At 40.0% G+C, this 20,152-nt stretch overlaps 1 protein-coding gene across 7 annotated transcripts in view; it reads left to right on the top strand.

Moving 5' to 3' along the window:
• Positions 1-20,152, top strand: part of DGKB (diacylglycerol kinase beta) — an 885,919-nt gene that overhangs the window by 216,091 nt on the left and 649,676 nt on the right. For all 7 annotated transcript variants that reach the window (XM_044946500.2, XM_025290923.3, XM_025290920.3 and 4 more), the window contains one exon: positions 1,836-1,989. In XM_044946500.2, the coding sequence (XP_044802435.1) occupies positions 1,836-1,989 (154 nt within the window). The remainder of the gene's footprint in view (positions 1-1,835; positions 1,990-20,152) is intronic.

Raw genomic sequence — 20,152 nt, 5'->3', positions numbered from 1 at the left:
GTAGAATTTGTAATATTCAGTGGTGGTGGTGATTCATTGAACATGGAAAGAAATGAAGTCTTTTTACCACCACCAATATATAACCAATATAGATATAGATATAGATATAGGAGAAGGAAATGGCAACCCACTCCAGTGTTGTTGCCTGGAGAATTGCATGAGCAGAGGAGGCTGGCAGGCTACAGTCCATGGGATTGCACGAGTCAGACACGACTTAGCAACTAAACCACCACTGCCGTATATATATATATACTTAGACACATATATATGTATAAATATTTGAAGTGCCCTACTGAGAATGAATAAGCAAAACAAGGCTTAATTAAAAATGTCAGATTAAGTTGCAGCCAGGATCTTAGAATCATTAATAAACAAAATACATTTTTTTATATTGGCTTGAGATAATATTAGGTACAAAAGCATACATAGTATATATAGTTACATGTTATATGATCTAATCCGCAAAAATTTACTTTCTCATATTGATATCCTTATATGTCTTATTCCATTTTAGGTTTATTCAAAATAGTGCAGTGATAAAATTGGTCATTCTCTACCACCATATCCCAATATTTTTACGTAAGAAAAAATAAGCTTTTTGTATCCAGAATTTGCAGTTTATTGAATTGTTTATCCTCATCTGCCACGAGTTTGAAAAAAATTGGGAGCATTAATCTGCCAAGTTTTGTTTTTGCCTTATTTTTAGTTTCATCTCCATTATATTGAACTAATTGGTAAGGGAAAAAAAAAAAAAAAAAGTACCTTTCCAGGGCTTCCTATGAGGCCTATAGCACTTGCGGTCCTTTGATCCGGACAGATGTGGCTTCATTTCAGTTTCTTATCTGTAGGTCTCCTAGTCCCTTCAAATGGCCTAGTAGGTAGTACCCTACACAACTCCAGGAGCCTTCTCTTCCATGAAGTCTACATCTATTTCCCAGGCAACATTTATGCACTAGTGTCCGGGCAGGGACAAGCCCAACGAATACCTTGTCCTTTCTTGGCCTTAAAGTACCTGCACCCTTGTTCTCAGTTTCCCATGCAGGAGTCAGATCTTGGCCCACTGTTCACATCTGCTTGGAGAAAGCAAGCTCTCTCAGTCACTCCTGTGAAATTCTCCCGTGAACTTGAGAATAGAAGGTAGCTCCCATCACCATTTCCCCAAGTGGACATGGAGATTCTCAGTGTAGCAATGGATCTTTGGGTGCAAATGTCAGCTCTTTTATAGCTCTGCACTGAGTAAGAGTGGGCAGAGATCTTGAAGTAGATTTCTTTGACAATTGCCTAGGAAGATTTAGAATTTCACTTTAGGATTTTATATCCATTGGTCTTGGTGTTAAGGTAAAACTTTCACGTTAACCACTTTCTCCAGTGGTTCAAAACAGTGTTTATTATTAGAGACAAAGAAAGGAGACAAGAGGGATAACTTTCTGTATTCATGCTATGTTCTTGATTTTGCATCAGCACCTTCAGGTAGTTGTCTGATTTAAACATCATAACTCCTTGGAATTGTGAATATTCTCCCCAATTTACAGAGGAGGAAATTAACTTTCTAAGAGTAAAGTTTTTAAGGCCATACAGACACTGTGGAAATAGGGATGCCTGACTGGAAAGCTCCTGTTTTTCTTGCTCCATTGCTGCAGGTAAGACATCTAAATCTAATCACCAGTGGTAGCGTAGGAGTGCCTGGTTTGTTTCTCAAAGAGTTACCTTCCTTTTGTAGACTTGGATGTAAGAATGTTTGAGATCATTTCTCCTGCTAATGCTCTTGAACATTGCAAACAATCTTAACATTGGCTGAGTCTTAAAATATATATTTAAATTTTTTTTCTTTTCAGACAATAGATTTTGAAGGTTTCAAGCTATTTATGAAGACATTCCTGGAAGCCGAGCTTCCTGATGATTTCACAACACACCTTTTCATGTCATTTAGCAACAAGTTTCCTCATTCTAGTCCAATGGTAAAAAGTAAGCCTGCTCTCCTCTCAAGTGGTAAGTCTAAGTATTTACTAAAAATCTATATAATGCAAAAACCTCAAAGGGAAATGTCAGTATAAGTTCTCTATAAGATGAGATGATTTGCTTAGAAATTACCTTTGTTGCAGGATTTATCTTTTCAAACTAAGATTGTGTAACTAAACATTAGAGAAAATATACTTTATCACTATACATCACTTGTCATTACAGTGTCTTACAAGTCTATGTTTTAGGTAATAATTTTAAGAGATACTTCCATAAAATTTAAGAAAGTGCTCTTTTTTTAAATTTTATTTAATTTAACTTTACAATATTGTATTGGTTTTGCCATATATCAAAATGAATCTGCCACAGGTATACATGTGTTCCCCATCCTGAACCCTCCTCCCTCCTCCCTCCCCATTCCATCCCTCTGGGTCATCCCAGTGCACCAGCCCCAAGCATCCAGTATCGTGCATCTAACCTGGACTGGTGACTCGTTTCATATATGATATTATACATATTTCAACGCCATTCTCCCAAATCATCCCACCCTCTCCCTCTCCCACAGAGTCCAAAAGACTGTTCCGTACATCAGTGTCTCTTTTGCTGTCTTGTATACAGGGTTATTGTTTCCATCTTTCTAAATTCCATATATACGCATTAGTATATTGTATTGGTGTTTTTCTTTCTGGCTTACTTCACTCTGTATAATAGGCTCCAGTTTCATCCACCTCATTAGAACTGATTCAAATGTATTCTTTTTAATGGCTGAGTAATACTCCATTGTGTATATGTACCACAGCTTTCTTATCCATTCATCTCCTGATGGACATCTAGGTTGCTTCCATGTCCTGGCTATTATAAACAGTGCTGCGATGAACATTGGGGTGCACATGTCTCTTTCCCTTCTGATTTCCTCAGTGTGTATGCCCAGCAGTGGGATTGCTGGATCATAAGGCAGTTCTATTTCCAGTTTTTTAAGGAATCTCTACACTGTTCTCCATAGTGGCTGTACTAGTTTGCATTCCCACCAACAGTGTAAGAGGGTTCCCTTTTCTCCACACCCTCTCCAGCATTTATTGTTTGTAGATTTTTGGATCGCAGCCATTCTGACTGGCGTGAAAGTGCTCTTTTAAATGACTGGAATATATATAATATATATCATACACCATGTATCATGTATCATATATCAGTAGTCACAAGGCAGTTATGTCTAGAAAACATAGTATTTAATATCACTTGTTCAAATTACTGGTATTCTTTCACATTTTTAGATTTGTAACCTGAGTATTACTTTTCCTCTTAGATACTTAATTCAATTTTGTCACCACAGAGATTTTAGTTTTCTTATTAGGTGTAGGTTTTAATCCATTACTACTTGTCAATAAATGTGTCACTCTCCACAAAGTCAGGAAAACAGAAATCTCACTATGTTACTTTAGGGAATGTGAAATAGGAAACGGGTAAAACAGCGTTGGAGAGTTTGAAAAGCAAAGATGAACACTGAGACATGTGGAGGTACAACCACAGGAAGCATATTCCTCCCCCAGGTTGGAGTCATCAAAACCTAGAAGCTAGGAAGGAGGACCTCTTGGAGCTGGAAGGCAGAGTTTGAAGGTGGGGGATTTTGCCTGGCAGATGGGAACCATCAGACTCCTGTGCAGAGGATCCTATCTGACAGGCTCTGGTAGCTCAGGAACTCAGGGAGGAGCCCACAGCCCTGGAAGTCAGACCTCTTTCAACATCACCATGGTCTCTGCAGGACTGAATAGCGGGCTGTAAGCTGCAGACTAGAGGCCAGTTGCTGCTGGAACCAGGTTCTGTGAGAGTGACATGTTGGAGAGATCTAAGAGGAAGTGGAGGTAGAATGGCAGGAACCAAGCCCTTCTCTCTCCTCCCTTCTCAGGTCTCTTTCATGCCCTCTCTGAACCCAGCCAGTTTCCATCAGTCAATGGAGAAATGTAATCTTCAGCAGTATGTCTCAAACTCTAATCTAGGACTCTTTAAGGCTTCTGAAAAATCCTTCAGTTCAGTTCAATCGCTCAGTCCTGTCCGACTGTTTGTGACCCCGTGAATCACAGCACGCCAGGCCTCCCTGCTGCTGCTACTGCTGCAAAGTCACTTCAGTCGTGTCCGACTCTGTGCGACCCCATAGACGGCAGCCAACCAGGGTCCCCCATCCCTGGGATTCTCCAGACAAGAACACTAGAGTGGGTTGCCATTTCCTTCTCCGATGCATGAAAGTGAAAAGTGAAAGTGAAGTCGCTCAGTCACGTCCGACTCTTAGCGACCACATAGACTGCAGCCTACCAGGCTCCTCCACCCATGGGATTTTCCAGGCAAGAGTACTGGAGTGGGGTGCCATTGCCTTCTCTGGCCAGGCCTCCCTATCAATCACCAACTCCCGGAGTTTACCCAAACTTATGTGCATCGAGTCAGTAATGCCATCCAGCCATCTCATTCTCTGTTGTCCCCTTCTCCTCCTCCCCACAATCCCTCCCAGCATCACAGTCTTTTCCAATGAGTCAACTCTTTGCATGAGGTGGCCAAAGTATTAGAGTTTCAGCCTCAGCATCAGTCCTTCCAATGAGAACCCAGGACTGGTCTCCTTGAGGGTGGATGGATTGGATCTCCTTGCAGTCCAAGGGACTCTCAAGCGTCTTCTCCAACACCACAGTTCAAAAGCATCAATTCTTTGGCGCTCAGCCTTCTTCACAGTCCAACTCTCACATCCATACATGACCACTGGAAAAACCATAGCCTTGAATACACAGACCTTTGTTGGCAAAGTAATATCTCTGCTTTTGAATATGCTATCTAGGTTGATCATGACTTTCCTTCCAAGGAGTGTCTTTTAATTTCATGGCTGCAATCACCATCTGCAGTGATTTTGGAGCCCCCCCAAAATAAATTCTGACACTGTTTCCCCATCTATTTCCCATGAAGTGATGGGACCAGATGCTATGATCTTAGTTTTCTGAATGTTGAGCTTTAAGCCAACTTTTTCACTCTCCTCTTTCACTTTCATCAAGAAGCTTTCTAGTTCCTCTTCACTTTCTGCCATAATGGTGGTGTCATCTGCATATCTGAGGTTATTGATATTTCTCCTGGCAATCTTGATTCCAGCTTGTGTTTCTTCCAGCCCAGTGTTTCTCATTTTGTACTCTGCATGAGTTAAATGAGCAGGGTAACAATATACAGCCTTGACGTACTCCTTTTCCTATTTGGAACCAGTCTGTTGTTCCATGTCCAGTTCTAGCTGTTGCTTCCTGACCTGCATACAGGTTTATCAAGAGGCAGGTCAGGTGGTCTGGTGTGCCCATCTCTTTCAGAATTTTCCACAGTTTATTGTGATCCACACAGGCAAAGGCTTTGGCATAGTCAATAAAGCAGAAATAGATGTTTTTCTGGAACTCTCTTGCTTTTTCTATGATCCAGCGGATGTTGGCAATTTGATCTCTGATTCCTCTGCCTTTTCTAAAACCAGCTTGAACATCAGGAAGTTCACGGTTCACATACTGCTGAAGCTTGGCTTGGAGAATTTTGAGCATTACTTTACTAGCATGTGAGATGAGTGCAATTGTGTGGTAGTTTGAGCATTCTTTGGCATTGCCTTTCTTTGGGATTGGAATGAAAACTGACCTTTTACAGTCCTGTGGCCACTGCTGAGTTTTCCAAATTTGCTGGCCTATTCAGTGCAGCAGTTTCACAGCATCATCTTTCAGGATTTGAAATAGCTCAACGGGAATTCCATCACCTCCACTAGCTCTGTTTGTAGTGATGCTTTCTAAGGCTCTTGACTTCACATTCCAGAATGTTTGGCTGTAGGTCACTGATCACACCATAAATCCTTACACACCCTGAAACGGTTTTGTATATATGTGTGATATTTATTTGTTTGTCATATTAAAGATGACACATTCTATAAATGATAATGATCCACCCCCTGTTGTTCAGTCACTGAGTCGTATTCGATTCTTTGTGACTCCATGGATTGCAGCACGCCAGGCTTCCCTGACCTTCACCATCTCCTGGAGATAGCTCAAACTCATATCCATTGCAACGGTGATGCCATCCAACCATTTCATCATCTGTTGTACCCTTCTCTTCCTGCCTTCAATGTTTCCCAGCATCAGGTTTTTTTCCAGTGAGTCAGTTCTTCGCATCAGATGGCTAAAGTACTGGAGTTTCAGTTTCAGCATCAGTCCTTCCAATGAACATTCAGGACTGATTTCCTTTAGGATTGACTGGTTTGATACTCTCAAGAGTCTTCTCCAATACCACAGGTCAAAAGCATCAGTTCTTCAGTGCTCAGCCTCCTTTATGGTCCACCTCTCACATGCATACATGACTACTGGAAAAACTATAGTTTTGACGAGATGGACCTTTGTTGGCAAAGTAATGTCGCTGCTTTTAACATGCTGTCTAGGTTTGTCATAGCTTTTCTTCCAAGAAGCAAGCGTGTTTTAATTTCATGGCTACAGTCATCTTCTAAGTGATTTCATAGCCCCAAAATAGAGTCTCTCACTGTTTGCACTGTTTCCCCATAGACTTGCCATGTAGTGATGGGACCAGAGGCCATGATCTTAGTTTTTTGAATGTTGAGTTTTAAGCCAGATTTTTCACTCTCCTCTTTGATCTTCTTCAAGAGGGTCTTTATTCCTCTTTGCTTTCTGCCATAAGGGTGGTGTCATCTGTGTATCTTAGGTTATTGATATTTCTCCCGGCAATCTTGATTCCAGCTTGTGCTTCATCCATCCAGGCATTTTTTCATCATGTACTCTGCATATAAGTTAAATAAGCAGGATGACAATATACAGCCTTGATGTCCCCAATTTGGAACCTGTCTGTAGTTCCATGTTTGGTTCTAATTGTTGCTTCTTTACCTGCATACAGGTTTCTCAGAAGGCTGGTAAGGTCATCTGGTATTTCTATCCCTTCAAGAATTTTCCACAATTTGTTGTGATCCACACAGTCAAAGGCTTTAGCATAGTCAATGATGCAGAAATAGGCTTTTTTCTGGAATTCTCTTGCTTTTTCTAGGGTCCACGGATGTTGGCAACTTGATCTCTGGTTCTTCTGCCTTTTCTAAATCCAGCTTGAACATCTGGGAGTTCTCAGTTAATGTACTGTTGAAGCCTAGCTTGAAGAATTTTGAGTATTACTTTGCTGGTGCGTGAGATGAGTGCAATTGTGTAGTAGTTTGACATTTTTTGGCATTGCCTTTCTTTGGAATTGGAATGAAAACCAACCTTTTACAGTCCTGTGGCCACTGCTGAGTTTTCCAAATTTGTTGGCATATTGAGTGCAGCACTTTCACAGCATCATCTTTTAGAATTTGAAATAGCTCGGCTCGAATTGCATCACCTCTACTTGCTTTGTTTGTAGTGATGCTTCCTAAGGCATACTTCACTTTGCAGTCCAGGCTGTCTTGCTTTAGGTGAGTGATCACACCATCTTGCATATCAGGGTCATTAAGATCTCTTTTGTATAGCTTCTGCTTCTGTTAAGTCCATATCATTTCTGTGTTTATTGTGTCCATTTTTGCATGAAATATTCCCTTGGATAAACCCCTTAGATGTTGACAACAATATTATCTTTATGAAAAATGATTATTTTCAAACTAAAAATGAAAAAGTGTACATTATATTACATTGTTACAAATGACTAATGTCCAGCTACATAGAAGACAGCTGAGTAACCACATTTGCTTCTGTGTCGACATATATGTCATGTAACCCCTTGAAAACTCCACTGTACCCTCATGAGAAAATGAGAGTGAAAAAAACGAATGATAGCTCAGAATCCACACTTATACCATTTTGACCTTACAAATCCCCTGAGAGTGACTCATCTATCCCATGGGAGCCACAGGTCTAGAGACTTTCTGCCCTGACATTACAATGTAGAATATCAACGTGTGGGTAAAGAAGTGAGGGGAATTTTGCTAGCTAGCACTCCAATAAATAAAAAGTTTAAAGCATGTAATTAAGAAATAGGTGATTGAGTCATAAACCAAAATTGAGCAATCTGATGAGGAGTCCACACTGTTAAGTCTTATGCTGTACTCCTTCCCTTTCTGTTAAAGAAGTCATATATTTTTCCTTAGGTAATTATGTTGCTCCCTGCTTTTTAAAATAGATGTATACCTTTCATATGTGATATTTTGATCCCTTCAAAATATTAAATAATTAATATGCTTATAGCCTTTACCCATCAAATATTTTAGTTCCTCAAATAATTCCCCATATCTCATAAATTGAGAGGACTCCCCACACTTGCTGATTCTCTAAGTGAAATTCATTTAGTTTATTCTGATGTATGGTTTCAGCTTACCAGTGCTCTGTGCTGCATATTTTTAAATGGTACAGATTCTTACTTGGATCTAGAGATTAAAACTTCTGTATTCTCTGTTTCATTCTATAAATGGTTTGCACATTCAGACATAGCGAAGTTGTCCCTTATTTAAATTTACATGAGCAAGCAATACTGTCCTTGGGTTTTGAAAAAGAAGCGGGAACATTTTTTGATATGTTCTCTCTCTGAGTCAACAGATTCAGACTAATTGTGTCAGACTTGGAAGAAAGAGACAAGTTGAATTATTTTGGTAGTTTCATAAGAAATTCAAGTCTCAAAACCTCTTTTCTTTAGATAGATATAGTAAGTGCTACATGTAAGATGCCAAATTTATAAGGAGTAGAGATCAAATGGGGTTTCAAAATGGGGAAAAAATAAGGACTAACAGCTTGTACTTCATTTGAGATAATCACACATTCTGCAAAGACCTACTTGAAAGGAATTATAAGGTAGGCTATGTAACTCTCATATCACAAGAATAAATTAAACCATGATGCCTTTTCAAAGCGTGGCCTCCAATTTTAAAACATAGGTGCATAGTGTCCTTGGTAGCACTCTTTCTCATCCTATGTACTTTTCAGGATTACCTTCGATAGTCTTTTTTTTCTGGGAAATAAAGAACACTGGATAATAATAAAATTTTCAAGATCTGGGGTAACCTTGACTCAGAAACTATATATATATATATTATATAAAATTCCTTGAGACTTAAAATAATCTAAGTTATCTACATAAGATGTATTCATGTTTGAAAAAAATCACAAATTATTATTGAATAATGAGGTGCTATAATCTGCTTTGTTGATCGCTCTGAGAGTTCATCTATTTCATCACCAGATTACCAGCAGAAATATGATAGCCGTTCATGATTATATATAGACTGGATAATAAGGGCTTCTTAACAAGAAGACATACATTTGTATACCTGTGGCGGATTCATTTTGATATTTGGCAAAACTAATACAATTATGTAAAGTTTAAAAATAAAATTAAATAAAAAAAAATAAATAAATAAAAGTAAAAACTATTATTCTTGTTAATGAACAATGATCATGTATTTGGTAAAAGTAAAATACTTAGTTTTTATAGAATAAAATATTTTAAGATAAACATAAATAGGTTTAAGTGTTATGAGTGTGTAGGTAGTTGTGTTTGTTGAACTTGTAAAGCCTAATGATCCACCTTAAAGCTCAACATTCAGAAAACTAATATCATGGCATCTGGTCCCATCACTTCATGGGAAATAGATGGGGAAACAGGGGAAACAGTGTCAGACTTTATTTTTCTGGGCTCCAAAATCACTGCAGATGGTGACTGCAGCCATGAAATTAAAAGACGCTTACTCCTTGGAAGGAAAGTTATGACCAACCTAGATAGCATATTAAAAAGCAGAGACATTACTTTGCCAACAAAGGTCCGTCTAGTCAAGGCTATGGTTTTTCTAGTGGTCATGTATGGATGTGAGAGTTGGACTGTGAAGAAAGCTGAGCGCTGAAGAATTGATTTTGAACTGTGGTGTTGGAGAAGACTCTTGAGAGTCCCTTGGACTGCAAGAAGATCCAACCAGTCCATCCTAAAGGAGGTCAGCCCTGTGTGTTCTTTGGAAGGAATGACGATGAGGCTGAAACTCCAATACTTTGGCCACCTCACGCGAAGAGTCGACTCATTGGAAAAGACTGTGATGCTGGGAGGGATTGGGGACAGGAGGAAAAGGGGACGATAGAGAATGAGATGGCTGGATGGCATCACCGACCTGATGGACGTGAGTCTGAGTGAACTCTGGGAGTTGGTGATGGACAGGGAGGCCTGGCATGCTGCGATTCATGGGGTCGCAAAGAGTTGGACATGACTGAGCGACTGAACTGAACTGAACTGAATGATCCACCTGGCATTGCATGTAGCAGATGATATATTGCTTTGGAACGTTTTGTTGCCCTTAAGTGCGTCTTATCACCTATTTAAATATATGATGATTATTAATTCTATTGTTCCCATGTTGTGCTCTTAGTTTTTGAATGTATCTCCTATGTACCATCTTTCCACCTTTCCCATAACCTCTTCTGCTTCTTTGTAAATGCTAAATCCTTAATCCCAAATCTCTTTACTATTCCAATGACACATTTCTCATTTTACCCTCTCTAGAATCTATCACTTGAACTATTACCTTTACAAAATGGTTTTCTCATTTGGAATCCTTTTTTTTTCTTCCTTTCAAGAGGCTCACAAACCCTCAGTCATGGATCACTATTATGATCCCATATTTCAGTTCCTACGATTTGCGCACAGCATAACCAGAGAGAAATCTCATAAATACACAGATTTTGGCCACTATAAATTCCTAACACGAGGTATTTTTTTTCTTTTATTTTTTGATTGGCGTATAATTGCTTTACAAGGTTGTCTTGGTTTCTGCTGTAGAACGACATGAATCAGTCATTAGTATACATGTATCCCTTCTCTTCTGAGCCTCCCTCCCAGTCTGTATCCTTCCCTCCCTCCAGGTCATCACAGAGCACAGAGCTGAGCTTCCTGTGCTGTACTACAGCTTCCTGCTGCTGCTGCTAAGTCACCTCAGTCGTGTCCGACTCTGTGCGACCCCATAGATGGCAGCCCACCAGGCTCCTCCATCCATGGGATTTTCCAGGCAAGAGTACTGGAGTGGGTTGCCATTGCCTTCTCCACAGCTTCCTGCTAGCTATCTAATTTACTCATGGTGACTGAACACCCACGGGCTTCCCTGGTTGCTCAGTGGTAAAGAATCTGCCTGCCAGTGCAAGAGATGCTTGTTCGATCCCTGGTTGGGGAAGATCCCTGGAGAAGGAAATGGCAACTCACTCCAGTATTCTTGCCTGGGAAATGCCATGGACAGGGGAGCCTGGTGGGCTATAGTCCATTGGGTCTCAAAGATAATGGATACAGCTTAGCAACTAAAGAACAACAGGCTAACACCCAGTATTAACATGGTCTTAACACATCTTCAGCTTTAAAAAAAAATCTATTCTGAAAAGTATTTATTCTTGTTCCCGTCTCCTAGATGAATTAGATTAAACTTTTGAAACCTCCTTTAGTTTATTCGTATCTTTCCCCTCTCTCTCTCAACAGATGACATTTTTTATTTACATCACACACACACACACACAACAGGCATTGTCTAACATAAAATGCCTCAGTTATTTCTCACACAATCCAAAACTCTTTATTACCCTTTCAGAGAATATATACTACTATATTCCAGATGAAGCCCTTCGTCTGAGTGTTCCATAAGGAATTAAACTAATTGTATCTGAAAATCAAATAATTATATTCTACCCAAATCTGCTTCTATGCCTATCATCTTTCTTGGTGAATGGAACCTGCGTATTTATCAATTTCCCTACCTGAAAATCTTGGAATCTCCCTACCCTTCACTGCTTTTCTCCTCACGTTTAATTAATTGAAACATGCTCTCTGTTACTCGTTGTAACTTCTTCTCAAACATTCTGCCAGTGTCATTTGACTCATCATTGTATCATGGACTTTTAGTTAGCATGACTCCCAGCCAGGCCCTACCCTTCTGTGTGCAAAATGGTTTTTCTAACACAGCAGCCTGATAATATCATTTTGGGGTACTGACTTTCACTGTCACCTGGTGGAATGTTTTTTAAACCTTTATTTTTCCAAGTAAACTTAAATCCTAGTTATTTAAAGTCAATTAAAGCTGAGTTCCCGGAGAAGGCAATGGCATCCCACTCCAGTACTTTTGCCTGGAAAATCCCATGGACAGAGGAGCCTAATAGGCTGCAGTCCATGGGGTCGCTAAGAGTCGGACAGGACTGAGCGACTTTCCTTTCACTTTTCACTTTCACTTTCCTTGGAGAAGGAAATGGCAACCCACTCCAGTGTTCTTGCCTGGAGAATCCCAGGGACGGGGGAGCCTGGTGGGCTTCCGTCTATGGGGTCGCACAGAGTCGGACACGACTGTAGTGACTTAGCAGCAAAGCTGAGTTCTTTTGTTTGGGGATGGTACAGGAGAGGTCTAAGTACAGGGAAGTCCTAATCTTTCTGCCTCCCTCCTACGCCCTCATCTCCCCACCCCCTGCTTCCCCAGGCTGGATACACCCCCTCCTGAAGTGCCCTAGCTGAGCCTCCAGGGCCTGGGCAGGACAGTTAAGAAGGTGACAAAGTCTGAGTTTCATAGCATCAAGTCCACGCCATGGGCTTCCCTTGTGGCTCAGCTGAAAAAGAATCCACCTGCAATGCAGGAGACCTGGGTTCAATCCCTGGGTTTGGAAGATCCCCTGGAGAAGGGAAAGGCTACCCACTCCAGTATTCTGGCCTGGAGAATTCCATGGATTGTATAGTCCATGGGGTCTCAAAGAGGACACAACTGAATGACTTTCACTCCACTTCACTTCAAGCCCATGCCATGCAGTTTACAGGAGTTTTCCCAGGTGGCACTAGTGGTAAAGAACCCATCTGCCAATGCAGGAAACCTAAGAGATACATGTGCCATCCCTGGGCTGGGAAGATCCCCTGGAGGAGGGCATGGCAAGGCACTTTGGTATTTTTGCCTGGAGAATTGCATGGACAAGGAGACTGGTGGGCGACAGTCCATGGAGTTGCAAAGAGTTGGGCATGACTGAGCACACACACATGCAGGCACATGCAGCTTGCATAGGCTGCCTCCAGCCCTCATTCTCTGTCTCCTTGCCCTATGCACCCAGATCCTTTTCATATACAACTGTTAGCTGTGACTTAACACATGCTTTGCTTACTCAGGACTCTGAACTTTTCTGCATGCTGTTTCCTCTGCCCTTATTTCACAGCAAACACAGTTCCTTCATGTCTCAGAGAGGGCTTCATTCTAATTCAAAAGGATATGCTGTGTTCCGTATTAGGGATGCAGTGATGGGAGAGATGGGGTCCCTAGAGAATGCAGCTGGGAAGCACCCTGGGCACCCTTGTAAAAATCCCACCATCTGCCGCTTGCAGGATAGCTGGCATATCCCTGCCTATCTCTAGCTCCTACCTGTGACTGTTGTAGAACACGCATTCCTAGAAATAACCCACTTCAGCTAAATTTTATTTCTTTTTGTATAAGATAGCAATTCACTGTAATATTTGTGACATTTGTAACATTTCTTTCTCTAAGAGTAGGCTAGTTAGAAGAGGAGGTTGTATGGTTTATTAGATGCTTCAAACACTCATTCTGTATATTCCTGTTGGGTTCCCAGGGTCCAAAATATCAACTTTATAACAGTAAAGTGAAGTGAAGTGAAGTCGCTCAGTCGTCTCTGACTCTTTGCGACCCCATGGACTGTAGCTCACCAGGCTTCTCCATCCATGAAATTTTCCAGGAATGAGTACTGGAGTGGATTGCCATTTCCTTCTCCAGGGGATCTTCCTGACCCAGGGATTGAACCTGGGTCTCCCACATTGCAAGCAGATGCTTTACCATCTGAGCCACCAGGGAATCTCCCTTATAACAATAAAGGTTCTTTATTAGCCATCAGTTTAGTTCAGTTGCTCAGTAGTGTCCAACTCTTTGTGAACCTATGGACTGCAGCACGCCAGGCCTCCCTGTCCATCACCAACTCCTGGAGTTTACTCAAACTCATGCCCATTAAGTTGGTGATACCATCCAACTATCTCATCCTCTGTCATCCCCTTCTCCTCCTACCCTCAAGTTTTCCCAACATCAGGGGCTTTTCAAATGAGTCAGCTCTTCACATCAGGTGGCCAAAGTATTGGAGTTTCAGCTTCAATATCAGTCCTTCCAATGCACACCCAGGACTGATCTCCTTTAGAATGGACTGATTGCATCTCCTTGCAGTCCAAGGGACTTTCAAGAGTCTTCTCCAACACCACAGTTCAAAAGCATCAATTCTTCAGTGCTCAGCTTTCTTCACAGTCCAACCCTCATATCCGTACATGACCGCTGGAAAAACCATAGCCTTGACTAGATGGACCTTTGTTGGCAAAGTAATGCCTCTGCTTTTGAATATGCTATCTAGGTTGGTCATAACTTTCCTTCCACAGAGTAAGCGTCTTTTAATTTCATGGCTGCAATCACCATTTGCAGTGATTTTGGAGCCCCAAAAAATAAAGTCTGACACTGTTTCCACTGTTTCCCCATCGATTTCCCATGAAGTGATGGGACCAGATGCCATGATCTTCGTTTTCTGAATGTTGAGCTTTAAGCCAACTTTTTCACTCTCCTCTTTTACTTTCATCGAGAGGTTTTTTTAGTTCCTCTTCACTTTCTGCCATAAAGGCGGTGTCGTCTGCCTATCTGAGGTTATTGATATTTCTCCTGGCCATCTTGATTCCAGCTTGTGCTTCTTCCAGCCCAGCATTTCTCATGACGTACTCTGCGTATAAGTTAAATAAGCAGGGTGACAATATACAGCCTTGACGTACTCCTTTTCCTATTTGGAACCAGTTTGTTGTTCCATGTCCAGTTCTAACTGTTGCTTCCTGACCTGCATATAGGTTTCTCAAGAGGTAGGTCAGGTGGTCTGGTATTCCCATCTCTTTCAGAATTTTCCACAGTTTATTGTGATCCACACAGTCAAAGGCTTTGGCATAGTTAATAAAGCAGAAATAGATGTTTTTCTGGAACTCTCTTGCTTTTTCCACGATCCATCGGATGTTGAAAATTTGATCTCTAGTTCCTCTGCCTTTTCTAAAACCAGCTTGATTAATTTATAGAGCCTCAAATCAATCATAGGTATTGTTTACTTTGTGATGTGTTCTAAAAATATTTAGTAGCAAGCTAAAAAATATGCCATGATACTAGGTATTTGTCTTTATGCACTAGAACGGAAGCCCTGTGAAAATGGGATTTTCATCTGTGTTGTTCAATATTTGATCTTCAGTGCCTAGAACCTAGTTTTGCATGAATAACTAAAGGTCTTTAATATTTATTTAGTCTGGGGACTCTCTGGTGGCTCAGCAGTAATGAATCCACTTACCAATGCAAGAGACAGTTTTTTGTTTTTGTTTTTGTTTTTTTTTTTTTGATCCCTCTGTTGGGAAGATCCCCTGAAGAAGGAAATGGCAACCCACTCCAGTATTCTTGCCTGGGAAATCCAGAGACCTTGCTGGGCTACAGTCCATGGGGTTGTAAAAGAGTCAAACATGACTTAGTGACTAGATAACAACAACATGCTTATAAAGAATATGCTAGTTGCATACCTATTACACGAAAAGAAAAATCATTCATAATCCATTTCCCTATGAGAAAATGCAGGTAAAGATTTGGTAAATATGTATTTTTATGTGTGCATGCTTATACATGCAAGCCAGTGTATACAAAGTCTTCTCACAAACCTGTATTAAGTGGATGGCCCAAGGACTGATCTGAATGGAAGGTGAACGTTTAAGAGCTCTCAGCTATGGCTAGAATCTCTAATTTCCTTCCAGAAGTTTATGAAATAATCAATGTAATTACTCTCGAGAGTCTTGAAAACCAGAGTCTTAAAAGGTCATTTACTGAGAGGCAGGAGACAGATTTCACTGATTTGTTTTTTGCTCTCTAGTGCCGCAAAAGTATACTTAAAGCTTGAAATAATCCTGCATCAGGTTGCCTTTTAAATTGTGGGTGCACAACTGGTCTTTGTTTTCTTGAATGCAAAATGGAAATAATGTCTGACTTACTGGGTCGTGTGAGACTCAGAAATGTAATTTACATTAACAGTGCCAGCTATTACTGTTATTCACAAACAGGTCATCTTTCTGTATTTCAGTTTGCAAATACAGAATAAAGATCAAATTCAGTGCACTTTTTTCCCCCTTACAATATCATACACCCAGAAAGAGTATATTAAAATTTAAAGAGTATTATTAGGGACTTCCCTGGTGTTACAGTGGATAAGAATCTGCCTGGCAGTGCAGGAGACATGGGTTCGATTCCTGGTCCAGGAGGGTCCCATATGCCATGGAGTGACTAAACCCGTGGGCCCCAAATACTGAGCCAGTGCTCTAGAGCCTGAGAGCCACACCTGCTGAAGCCTTGTGGGCCCTAGAGCCCATGCTTAGCCAAAAAAGAAGCGCCACATGAGAAGCCTGTACACTGCACCTAGAGAGTAGCCCCTACTCACTTCAGCTAGAGAGAAGCCTGCATGCAGCAATGAAGAGCCAGCACTGCCAAATTAGTTAATGATTTAATTAAAAATAAAAAGTATTATGGAGATTTCATTTCGATGTGACAAATACAGGAATTTTGGTACCATGACTTTTCACATGTGGTGGTTTAATTCCCACACTTAGAGTATATTTAGGGAACTGAGATTAATTCAACCAACTCTCAGTTCGCTGCCTGTGGACAATGTGTCGCCTGCACTGTGGTTGCCACGAGCTCAAGGTACCACTGAAATCTAGATTTAACAATCAATTAAAACAATTCAGTTCTTTACTCAAATACCAGCCACGTCTCACGCTCTAAACAGCTGTGTGTGGTTAATAGCACTGTATTAAACAGTGCAATGTATAGAACATTTCTATCATTGCAGAATATTATACTGGCCAGGACTGATAGAAAAGTATTGTTTTTGCTGCTTTTTGAAAACAGCCTGAAGGTTGAAATAAGATGTGCTTGTATGCTCAGTCGCTGAGTCGTGTCTGACTCTTTGTGACCCCTGGGATTGTAGCCCGCCAGGCTCCTCTGTCCATGGGATTTTTGAGGGCAGAAATACCAGAGTGGATGGCCATTTCCTTCTCCAGGTGGTCTTCCTGACTCAGGGACCGAACTCACATCTCCTGTGTCTTCTGCATTGGCTGGAAGATTCTTTACCACTGAGCCAGCTGGGAAGCCTCGATATGTGATTATACTATGTGATAAATTGCTTGAGAAGCCCGACAAATTTATGGAAATTGAACCAGTATAAAAACTGGAAAAACCAAATTACCAGAGTGTTTTCTTGCGTGATAACTTTAGAATTTTAATTTGTGTTATTAGTTTTGAATATTTCATTTTAATAGAGGAAGGGAAATAATGGAGATAACACTACTGTTTTCATTTTCTGTAATGCTAGTGTTTGAAGATAAAATAAACTGGAGCAGAGATGGTAATTGAACATGTACCAAGACAGATTTGCTAATAATTGAACCTTGAGACTGGAATTAAATGTATCTATTAGAACAGAACCTTTAAAGTCATTGTTTCAAGAAATGGAGTATCTATATCAGAATACAATGAAAATAAGGTGTTTGAAGAATTTGTTAGTTATTGACAATATTCAATTTGACTAATGCTAATTATTTTTGTACTTAAAACTTTGCAGAGAAGAATGTTTATATATATATATGTATATATACATATATATAAAATCATCATAAAAGCATAAAAATGCCATCAGAGTACAATTTAATTATTCCCAATAAAACTAATAGACTCTAATTGCCATGCTTATTTTTCACTTATTTTGTACTTGGTTGTACCTTGTAATATATGTTATATGTGTATAGCTATATATGGGTCTGCAGACATAAATGGCATGTGTGCAGATGTATACACTTTCAATTTTGTGGGGAAATATTTAAAGAAGCATAACCTTGGGCAAGTAAATATTGACCACTTAAGGCAAAACAAACACACCTTGCTTTTATACCTAGCTTCACGTACAGTTCCAGTTGTGAACAGAGAGTTTCACCAGTGACTGGCTGGGTTCAAATGGGCTTTGTTAAAGGGAAGTAGGCTTTTGAGCCTCTTCTTCAGAGGCTATTACTGCTAAAGAGAAGTGTAGATTTCCATTTACCATCTCACTTCATGAGATGCTGTAGGCAGGAAACCAGGCTTGCCATGTTCATTTGCCATTTGCACAGTCTCCTGTGTTTTCTGTAGAACCCGTAGCACAGACTGCTTAAAAGGAAAAAGACTTTTCTTCAGGGAAATGTACTTTCTGAGAGATGAGTAAGTACTGGGTAAGACCTACAGCCAAATTTAGGGACAGGAAAAAATTTTTTACAGGGTAGAGTACGGATGTAAGAATAACCTCTGTGAAGACAGATTGAGGCCCTATGACCTGTTTTCAAAATATTAAATGAAAAAATAAACATTTTCATCACATAAGAAAAAGTGGGCTGATCTAAGGGAGAAGGTTGGGGCAGGAACCATCCCAAGCTTTTTTAATGCAATACCTTAAGGGTTAGTAGTCCAGCTCTCTATATTTTTTGTTGTTGTTGTAAAGTAATTGTGAAAAAGGCCTTTGACATTTTATTTGTTTTCTCTGATGCACCCTATAAATCTTTGCAAAAAGTATACATTTTACCTTCTCAAGTTTAGCTGAAATAGGGCTTAAGGAAAATTGGAATTAGTTCTTCATTGTGTGTTGTCATGTATGCCCATAATTTCTTTTTTAATAACTTTTCAATTCTTTTATATGTGAAATTATGATACAATTCAAGGCATCATAAAACTTTTAGTTTACAACATATCATGAATTGCAAATGGCAGATGGTCATTTTGTCAAGCAGAAGCAATCTTACTAGAGTAGCATGTTTCTTGACCAAAAGTAGTATTAAATTTAAATTATACATTTATGTTCATGTTCAGTATGTACATGACATACAAGAAAGGCAAGCAGAAAACTGTGATACTCATGTTCTCCAAATTTTTGTGTTCAGTATTATGAAAACTGATACTGAGATACCATAACCTTAATTTTATAAATACAGATGATCATAAATGAAAAGATGTAAGTGAAAATAGATACTTTTTGTCTTTCTTCCAGATGAATGTGACGACACACGCTTTTTATTCTTTCTTATTTTGTGCTGAGTTGTAGTGTAAAATAATTAAATGTAACTTATTAAAGCATTTCACTGCCATAAAAGGGGGGCATGGAAGAGAGGATTAGCTCATCATGCAGGATGAGTTAGGTCATAGTTTATCCAACCATAATTCAAGTGCTGTGTTCTCCAAGTCTGGAAGTTATGGCCATGTGAAGGATCAGTGCCAAAATGTCTTTTATCATAGACTGAAACTGCTTATTCCTACAGCTGGCGAGGCTTTAGATGGTTAGTTAGATGTAGTCAGGTATTTTCTTTTTAAAGCTCAGAATTGTCTTCTATTCTCTGCCCTTGGTTTATAAAAGTGACCATATTACTTCGCATTATATATACAGTGACACTTTTGTCAAGGGGAGAAATCAATTTATAACGTATGTATGTATATATATGTGTGTGTGTGTATCTTTTTCAATAACGGTGAACAGAAGTAGCATTAATGTGAAGCATAGAGGTATATTTGAAATAAGGCTTTGGTAAAAATGAAAGATATAAAGCACTGTTTTTCAAACTGTGGCCCATAATGAATTCAACTTAAGGGGTCTTTGACAAAAGAATTTTAAGAATGAAATAGAAGAGAATAGGTTAACAGAGGAAAGAAAATATTGGCACATGTAGGAAACCTACTAGTATATGTGTGTGTTTGTATTTGTGCTGAATTAAGATTTGATGCTTTTGAACTGTGGTGTTGGAGAAGACTCTTGAGAGTCCCTTGGACTGCAAGGAGATCCAACCAGTCCATTCTGAAGGAGATCAACCCTGGGATTTCTTTGGAGGGAATGATGCTAAAGCTGAAACTCCAGTACTTTGGCCACCTCATGCGAAGAGTTGACTCACTGGAAAAGACTCTGATGCTGGGAGGGATTGGGGTCAGGAAGAGAAGGGGACGACAGAGGATGAGATGGCTGGATGGCATCACTGACTCGATGGATGTGAGTCTGAGTGAACTCCGGGAGTTGGTGATGAACAGGGAGGCCTGGCGTGCTGTGATTCATGGGGTCTCAAAGAGTTGGACACGACTGAGCGACTGAATTGAACTGAAGATGTAAATTGTTTTTCTTACTTTTTCTTC

This window comes from Bubalus bubalis, chromosome 8, assembly GCF_019923935.1.
Source record: "Bubalus bubalis isolate 160015118507 breed Murrah chromosome 8, NDDB_SH_1, whole genome shotgun sequence".
Lineage (NCBI taxonomy): Eukaryota > Metazoa > Chordata > Mammalia > Artiodactyla > Bovidae > Bubalus > Bubalus bubalis.
Note: the sequence above shows the minus strand (reverse complement) of the source record. Positions and strands in the feature narration are given on the sequence as shown.